Here is an 8,227-nt window from a genome sequence, read left to right on the forward strand (position 1 = left end):
ATGCTTCCCACACGCTGCTCCCTACTTCCTCTCCTGTAACAGTTATCCTTGGTTTATGACACCAGGTTTCCCAAGGCCAGCAGAACTTGCCAGAAAAAGCCAAGTGATTTTTGGCCTTTGGTAACCAGGGCTGGCTCCCAGCCAGGATCTACATCCTGGGGTTCAAAGACCTGGAGCAGTTGTACCTGAAACCAAGGATTGGTGTAAACCCTCAGTGGGTGGGGTGTCTGTGGAACATGTTATAAGGAAACATCAGGGAGCTAAACAAACAGCACAAACTGGAGCAGAGGGAGGAGAAGCGACATGGCAGAGCTTTGTGTGCGCTCTGTTCTGGTGACTGGGGCCAACCGTGGCATCGGCCTGGGGCTCATCCAGCATTTCCTGAGGATGCCAACCCCACCCCAGTGGGTCTTTGCAGGATGTCGGGCCCCCCAGCGAGCACAGGTGAGGCTGGGCTGGGAGGCAATGGGCTGTGCTGGGGGACAGGAGTGCTCAGTGCCAGGGTGGAGACTGGGGCAGGGAGGAGGTGTGCAAAGGGCTGGAGGTGCAGCCAGGCACTCTCAGCACAGGGCAGCGGGGCTGGGCTGGCCATGGGACTAGCTATACGTGAGGAGAACTGAGGGAGACATGGAGTGCTTCACATGCATTGGGATCAGGGCAGCTGTGCTGGGCAGGATGTGGTGCAGGGATAGAGCCAGAGCTACACAGGCTTTAACTGGCTTTTATGGCTAAGCCTTGGGTATTCCAGACTGTTGGTGTCAACATCATGACTCCTCTTGCAGGAGCTGCGGAATTTGGCATCCAAACATTCCAACCTGGTCATCGTCCCTCTTGGTAGGTTCCCTCTTGCCCCAGTTCCTCTGGTGAATGCCCAGGCATGGAGCACAGCCCTGGGAACCCCACACTGAAGGGAGCTGTGGGTGGCACATCCTTGGGGGAACACAGGGCACCCTAACCCACCACAGGAACACTGACCTCCCGCGCATTCCCTCTGCAGAAGTTGCTGACCCTGCCAGCATCAAGGCAGCTGCAGTCAGTGTTGGTGAGCGCCTGGCGGGCTCTGGGCTGAACCTCCTCATCAACAATGCTGGAATTTCCAAGATTAATTCGATTGACACAGAGACGCTGGAGGACATGACACAGGTTTACACTACCAACACAGTTGGGCCCCTGCTGCTGGGCCAGGTGAGACCCTCACCCCAGCACCAAGCTCAGTTCTTGCAAGCATCGCTTCTCATGGTCCTGGCTCTCCAAAGCTGCACTGTCTCAGCATGTCCTGGCTCTTCTCTGTGCTGAAAGGCTCGTGGTTGATGAAAAGCTCATGGAGCCACGGGCTGGATCTCCAAGGCTGGAGCCTGGCAGGCTGGGGCATTGGATGGATGAGGAGGAAGGATGCTCCAATGCTGGTGCCAATGTTTCCCACTGTGGAGGGAGCTGGTCCTCTCCCCTGTGCCATATCCATGTGTGCCCATCACTTCTTTGTCCTTGCAGTCATTCCTGCCCTTGCTGAAGAAGGCTGCCCAGGAGAGTCCAGGCTCAGGGCTGAGCTGCAGCAAGGCAGCCATCATCAACATGTCCAGCTCTGCTGGCTCTATTAAGGATGTCTACGTATGGGAACTGGCACATGTTATCTCATACCGCTGCAGCAAGGTATGTGCTGTGCCAAATATGGGTCCATCTCCATTTCTCAGCAAAGAACTCCCCAAGCACTCCACTGTCTCCTCCCTGGGTTCCTGGATCTATCTGGTCTATCCCTGATGTTCTGTCTGTTACTGCATCCCTGTCATTGGACACTGTTGTACGTGGTCCCCGGTGGGGTCTGTACATGTCCCCTTGCATCCCCCTTCCCCACCCACCACCACCCTGTCTCCCCACAGGCTGCTCTGAACATGCTTTCCAAGTGCCAGTCCTTGGCGTACCGGGAGCATGGCATCCTCTGCGTCGCTTTCCACCCTGGGTGGGTGCAAACTGACATGGGAGGCTCAGGATCATATAAGGTAAGAGATCTTCTGGCTACGGTCTGGAAGAAACTCCTTATTTGGGAATGCAAAGCTTCTGGGTATTGAACAGCCCCAGGCACTTTGGGTTCTGCGGGAGCTCCTTTGGGCAGATACCCTGGAGGCACAGGAGAGGAGGAGATGAGTGATGGGGAACCCTCCTTGCCCCATGCTGGCCTCTCCTCACTCATACCAGAAAGCCCCAAGCCTTGAGCAATGACCTGCTCCAGGGCTGGCCCAACCTGAGCACAGGACTATTTCTCCCTCTGCCTCACAGCCCCCCTTGACAGTGGATGCCAGCGTGGGAGGCATGCTGAAGGTGCTGTCCTCCCTCTCTGAGAAGGAGACTGGGACCTTCCTGGACTGGGAAGGGAAGGTCGTGCCCTGGTGAGATGCCAGTTCAGGATCCTGGCAACATGTCCCTGTGCTGCTGCTCCCTCCTGCCCCTCATCCTCAATAAAACCCTGACAAGAGACCCTGGCTCTGCCATGTACTTCCAGCTCTCGTGTCGGCCCCTTCACAGACATCCCACTCCTCATCCTGGGGTGTGGTCGTGCCCTCCAAGCCATGGCTGCCTCCAGCATCTCCACAGAGAGGCACCAGGCACTGGCCCAGAAAAGGTTGGGCCTGAGAGCTGGGTGGGGCGGGGTCTTGGCATGGTTCCGGGTTAGAGTAGCACCATTTGTTTTGACTGAGGGTGTGGTGACATGACTCTTGGGTAGTTGATGGTACTAGCCATGGTGACAGCCTGGACTGAAGAGCCTTGGCCTCAGAGTGACACTTCCCCAAGCTGCTTGATCATACCCCATTCCCCATGCCATTCTGGATCATATGTTGTCAGGGATGTCATGTGCTGTGGTCCCTCTCCCTGTCCCGGCATGTCTCCAGAGCCTCCACCGCCGTGTACATAGAGATGCAGACTTTGGAGCTGAACTTGAGGCTCCAGGACCAAGTGCCCCTGCCTTCCTTGAGAGCTGAAGCTTCAACGGGGTCCTGCTGACCCTCACCTGCACAGCCCAGTACCTTCTCTATCCCCATGTTGATTTCCACCCAGGCAGGAGGAATGGCTGCACACAAGATCCCCTTGCCCTGGAGCTCCAGAGTCATGCACCTCCCCACAATGTCCTGGGCAGCATGGAAGAGGCACAGCCCTAGCAGCATGAACTGGGGTGCAAGTGGGAAGGAGGGGGCATATTTTCCATATAGAAAATGTCTGAGGCGGTTGGAAATGGAACTTGTGCCTGGGATAAAGCATCAGCATGACACGCCTGAAAGGTTCAGTCCCATCCCAGTGTCTGTGCTTCTGCTTGGGAGAACCAGGCAAAGGGGTTGGTGGCTGGGGCAGCGGTTGCCCCCAGGAGCTCCATCTCCTTCATGGGCATTGTCCATGGCAGAGCATTCCCAGCACCTCCCACAGCACCACCTTGCTGGCAAGGTATGGGTACATGGGGGCCTCTGTCACTCCGAGGCATAGGCCAGTGGAGCCCAGTTTGGTGGAGATGTTGATGACTGTGGCCCTGCTGCAGCTCAGCCCCTGCTTCCCTGCCCCTTGCCGCCTGCTGCAGGGGTGGCCGAAATTCCTGACGCAAAGACACCAACACATTGTTCAAATGTGACAAGTCCCCAGCTTGTGCATAGCTAGAGTGCATGGCCAGCACCTGGTGATGTGCCAGGAATGCAGGTCCCTATCCTTCTGCCACTGGACAGGATCCATTGGGTTTGCTTCACTCTATCAGTGTTTCACTTGACCATTAGGGAATGGGCATTAGCTTGGAAGAGGCAAGAGCAAGGTAGAGAATCTCTGCTCATGGCCATCTGACCCATTTCAGGGGGCCTGAGAAGGGTGTGAGATCAGGCTGTTCCCAATGTTTTGTGGGTCTGATGTGGAAAGCCTCTCTCATGAAGCTGTCAAGCCCACCTGGGCCATGGAGCTTCCCACATCTCTCCCACATTCTGCTCCCTCCATTCTCACCCACAACAGCCTCACCTGACCAGGCTGGTCAGTAGCTCCTGGATAATGACACCAGGTTTCCCAAGGCCAGCAGAATTTGTGTGAAAAAGCCAAGTGATTTTTGGCCTTTGATAGCAAGGTCTGGCTCCCAACCAGGATCTATGCCCTGAAGTTCAAAGAGCTGGAGCAGTTGACCCTGGATCCAACCATGATTGGGTGGGGTTTCCATAAAACACACTGTAAGGAAAATATCAGGGAGCTGAGCAAACAACACGAACTGGAGCAGAGGGAGAAGAAACAACATGGCAGAGCTTTGTGTGCGCTCCGTTCTGGTGACTGGGGCCAACCGTGGCATCGGCCTGGGGCTCATCCAGCATTTCCTGAGGATGCCAACCCCACCCCAGTGGGTCTTTGCAGGATGTCGGGACCCCAAGGGACAGCGAGCACAGGTGAGGCTGGGCTGGGAGGCAATGGGCTGTGCTGGGGGACAGGAGTGCTCAGTGCCAGGGTGGAGATTGGAGCAGGAAGGAGGTTTGCAAAGGGCTGGAGGTGCAGCCAGGCACCCTCAGCACTGTGCACTGGGCTGGAATGGCCATGGATCCAGCTGTGCATGACATGTGCAGGGGGAACAGTGACACTTTATCAGGGATTGCTCCACATCCATTGGGTTCAGGGCAGCTGGAACAGGGTGCTGGTTGTGCTGTAGTGCAGGGATGGAGCCAGAGTGATACTCACTTTTCTGGGGAAAGGCTGAGCCTCTGCACAGCTCCATCTGCATCTCCATCTCAACAGTTTCCTCTCTTGCAGAAATAACAGAATTTGGCCTCCAAGCACCCCAGTCTAGTCATCATCCCACTTGGTAGGTGACACAAAGTTGTCTCACTTGCCCCATTTCCTCTGGTGAGTATCCTGGCACTGGACACACTCTGGGAGTCCTGTGCAGTGAGGGAGCCATGCCAAAAGCTGCTGTCTGCAGGGACATTGGGCACTGCTCTCTCTGGGGAAACACATTGGGCTCCAAGCCACTATGAGGATATGGGTGCTGACCTCCCCTTCTTTGGCTCTGCAGAAGTCACCAACCCTGCCAGCATCAAGGAGGCTGCAGCCAGAGTCAGGGAGCATCTGAGGGGCTCTGGGCTGAATGTCCTCATCAACAACGCTGGAATTGAAAAGCTGAAGTCACTTGATAATGAGACATTGAAGAATATGACCCAGATTTACACCACCAACACAACTGGACCCCTGCTACTAGGCCAAGGGAGTCCCCAGCACTGCAGGATATCTCCAGGAAGCATCCCTTCCCATGTCCTTGCCCTCCCAAAGCTGGCCATCACAGAAGGTCTGAAGGGCCTTTGGTCATGGGTCCTGTGTCTGCTCTGGGATGGTATCCAGGGGACTGTGGGCTGCCCAGGATGTGGAGGAGGGAGCTCTCACCCCAACTGAGTCCTTTCTTCACCACCAGCATTGAGCCCAACCTGCTTCCAAGGCCAGGAACAGCAAAAGCAGCTTTGGAGTCACCAAAGCACAAATTTGAAGGCATAAAATTGGGCAGGAATGTGGAGAAGAACCATGATCGGGTAGGGTGGTGTCAGAGGGGCCCTGGGGATAATGGATGAGGGGCCCAGGGACATTATGGGTTACCCAGACCTGCTTGCCTGGATCCTTCTCACAGCATCATTCAGCTTCCCATGGAGATGCCATTTGTTGTATTTTTAACTGAATCCCCCCTAAATATGTTGCAGTACACAATGCTAAAAAAGACAGTTAATTCCTCACCTCTTGTATAGCTTAGACTTAGCTGAAACTATTATAAACCTGAATTTTCTGTTCCCATTGAATGATGCCCCTGTGGCACAATCTCCCCTTGACAATGCTGTCCTTTGCAGCAGCCTCTCTCCCTGGGTGTCATCCCAGCATTTTGCTGACAATTTAGGGCCCCATTCCAGATTGCTGATGCTCCAAGCAGCAGCATCCAAGTGCATTTGTAGCCTCCTTAATCAAGCAGCATGGATTTGTTTGCTGGCCGTGCTGGGTGTCCATGCCAGGGGAGGGGACAGTGCAGACACTCTCCTCCCCGTGGTCCCGGCGTGTGGCAGGATTCCTTCTGCTGTGATCGTATAGTGGTCAGTACTCTGCGTTGTGGCCGCAGCAACCTCGGTTCGAATCCGAGTCACAGCAACACTTTTGTCAAGAGCCAGGCTGAAGGAGAGGGAGGCATTTGTGAGCAGGCTGGTTTGCAAAGATGCTGTGCCCTGGGCAGGGGCCACAAGCTTGGATGGTCTCTCTGCTTCTGAACAACCTAAGACTCATGCCAACAATGATTTCCTGACCTGTAGTCACTGCACAGGGGCTCTCCAATGAGCAGGCTTCAGTGATACTGCTGGGAAAGTACTCCAGCTTCTCCATTTTCCAGGCAAACTTGAGAATTCACCCAGCATTCTGCTTTCCCTTCTTCCCATTTTTCAGAAAAAGGACCAGAAGATGCTGTGGCTACCCTGCAGAATGAGGGGAGCTGTGAGGCAGCAGCTTGCTGCCCCAGGGTTCAGCTCCCCACTCCTGTCCTCCAGGGTACAAAGGATCTGCTACAGCAACCATCTGAAGAAGAAGGGACATCAACCTGATGAAACCCTGCTGCTGGCACACATGGCTCTTGGGAAACAGGATTTTGGTTGCAGAACTTCCAGGAATGCTTTTACAGCTTTTACAGCATGGGTGCCCATAAGGCAGGTGAAGATCTCTGGGTGCACCAGGAGGTGCTTCAGCCTGAGGAAACCTTTTAAACTGCTGCCTTTACCTTCCGGAGCTTTCAGACCATGGAGTCACTCTGTTTGCTTGGGCTTGGTGCCCTCTCCTGGCATATGTGCAGAACTCGCTCTGGACGGCGGCGTTCAATAAAGAGCTTACATAAGGCATGGCACAGGCTGGCGGTGAAGAAGACACTACCCAAGCAGTGGGTCTCAATTTATTCACCACTGTGGGTATCTGAAAGCAGCAGAGAGCTGCAGCACTCGGGCAGATGGGCTCAGGTGTCCTCAGGGCTTGTGTTTGGGAAAGGGAAGGGAGGGTTTTCTTGTTGCACAAAATAAATTTATTCTCTTTGGTACTTTGTCCAGAACAAGAACTTGAGAGGAAAAAAATCATTGTGCATTTTTTTTTTTTTAGGATTTGCAGTTTATAGGGTACTACTCACACAATTTCACACTCATCCAGCCTTCATACACTGAAAACACATTTTTTTTCCATTAGGGAAAGCTCAATAAGCATTTTCACTTCTAAAGATAACACAGAAGGAAGAGAAGGCAAATATCTGGAGAAGTTGCCCTTTAGCAGCAGCAGTTCCTGCCCCACTTTTACCCATCAGAGAAGCAGAAACACAAGGAAATACATAATTTCTCCATCTCTCTTTCCCCCCCCCCTTAAAATCAGTGTGGGGTGTAAGGCAACTAAACCTGTCTGAAGAATAATGTACTGTTCTTGAGCAACTGATGTATGTTCAGATTGAAAAATGTCAGAATCCCAAAGGGGATATTTTTCATCCAAAATGGCTTGATTTTTTGTTTAAGGAGTTTCTATTTTGCAAAAATAATCTGAAGTGTCCATACACATGTACAGTGCAATCCAGGGCTTGGCTGAGGCAGTGTCACGAGTTGCTGCTGCCTCTGCTCTCACATGAACCACCTTCCTTTAAAGCAGCACAGGGCTCTGCTGTGGTTGGAGTGTGGTTGTGGTGACAGGCAACCATGGGATGGTTGAGGCTGGAGGCACCTCTAAAGGTTGTCTGGTCCAATCTCCTGCTCCAGCAAGACCACTCAGAGTTGTCTGCCCGGGATCATGTCCTTTGGAACACAGATGGCTTTTGAACACCTTCCAGATTGGAAACTCCACAACCTCCCTGAGTAACTTCCACCAGTTGCCCTCACAGTGAAAAAGTGTCTCCTGACGTTCAGATGGAGCCTCCTGTGCCCCAGTGTGTGCCATTGCCTCTGATCTTGGCTTCCCCTCCCAGAAGAGATGCTCCAGTCCCTTTAGTACCCTCATGGAGGTCATCACACAGAAAAAGCAGTTGCCAGCAGGAACCCAGACTGAGAAAACTGCTTGAAGATGTTTGGGCATCTGATCACCCTTCAGTGAGGGACGGAGAAGGGGAGAGAGTCTCCTGCTTCTGCCCTGTGTCACAGCTGCCTCAGGAGGGACTGCCCTAGCAGGAGGAGATGCTGCTCCTGCCCACAGGCTCCTAAAGGATAAATCTATCGCCTGAACAGGGGCTTGAACCCTGGAC

General features: G+C 53.7%; 2 protein-coding genes and 1 non-coding gene across 3 annotated transcripts; all 3 read left to right on the forward strand.

Moving 5' to 3' along the window:
- The first annotated feature begins 303 nt into the window (after window positions 1-303).
- LOC103798598 (uncharacterized oxidoreductase C663.09c-like) lies at window positions 304-2,388 on the forward strand. Its single transcript, XM_009070872.1, has 6 exons — window positions 304-444; window positions 783-834; window positions 998-1,185; window positions 1,492-1,650; window positions 1,878-1,997; window positions 2,275-2,388. Exons 1-6 carry the CDS (start codon window positions 304-306, stop codon window positions 2,386-2,388), a joined length of 774 nt encoding a protein of 257 aa, XP_009069120.1.
- Window positions 2,389-4,250: 1,862 nt separating this feature from the next.
- On the forward strand, window positions 4,251-5,287 carry LOC103798599 (11-cis retinol dehydrogenase-like; the record flags this gene model as incomplete). Its single annotated transcript, XM_009070873.1, has 3 exons — window positions 4,251-4,397; window positions 4,765-4,807; window positions 5,018-5,287. Coding segments are annotated over exons 1-3 (460 nt in total), but the record flags the coding sequence as incomplete, so codon positions are not given.
- Window positions 5,288-6,054: 767 nt separating this feature from the next.
- On the forward strand, window positions 6,055-6,126 carry TRNAH-GUG. The gene has a single exon. It is a non-coding gene; the product is annotated as a tRNA-His (tRNA).
- Window positions 6,127-8,227: the final 2,101 nt, after the last annotated feature.

This window comes from Acanthisitta chloris, unplaced genomic scaffold (assembly GCF_000695815.1).
Source record: "Acanthisitta chloris isolate BGI_N310 unplaced genomic scaffold, ASM69581v1 scaffold6553, whole genome shotgun sequence".
NCBI classification, from domain to species: Eukaryota; Metazoa; Chordata; class Aves; order Passeriformes; family Acanthisittidae; genus Acanthisitta; species Acanthisitta chloris.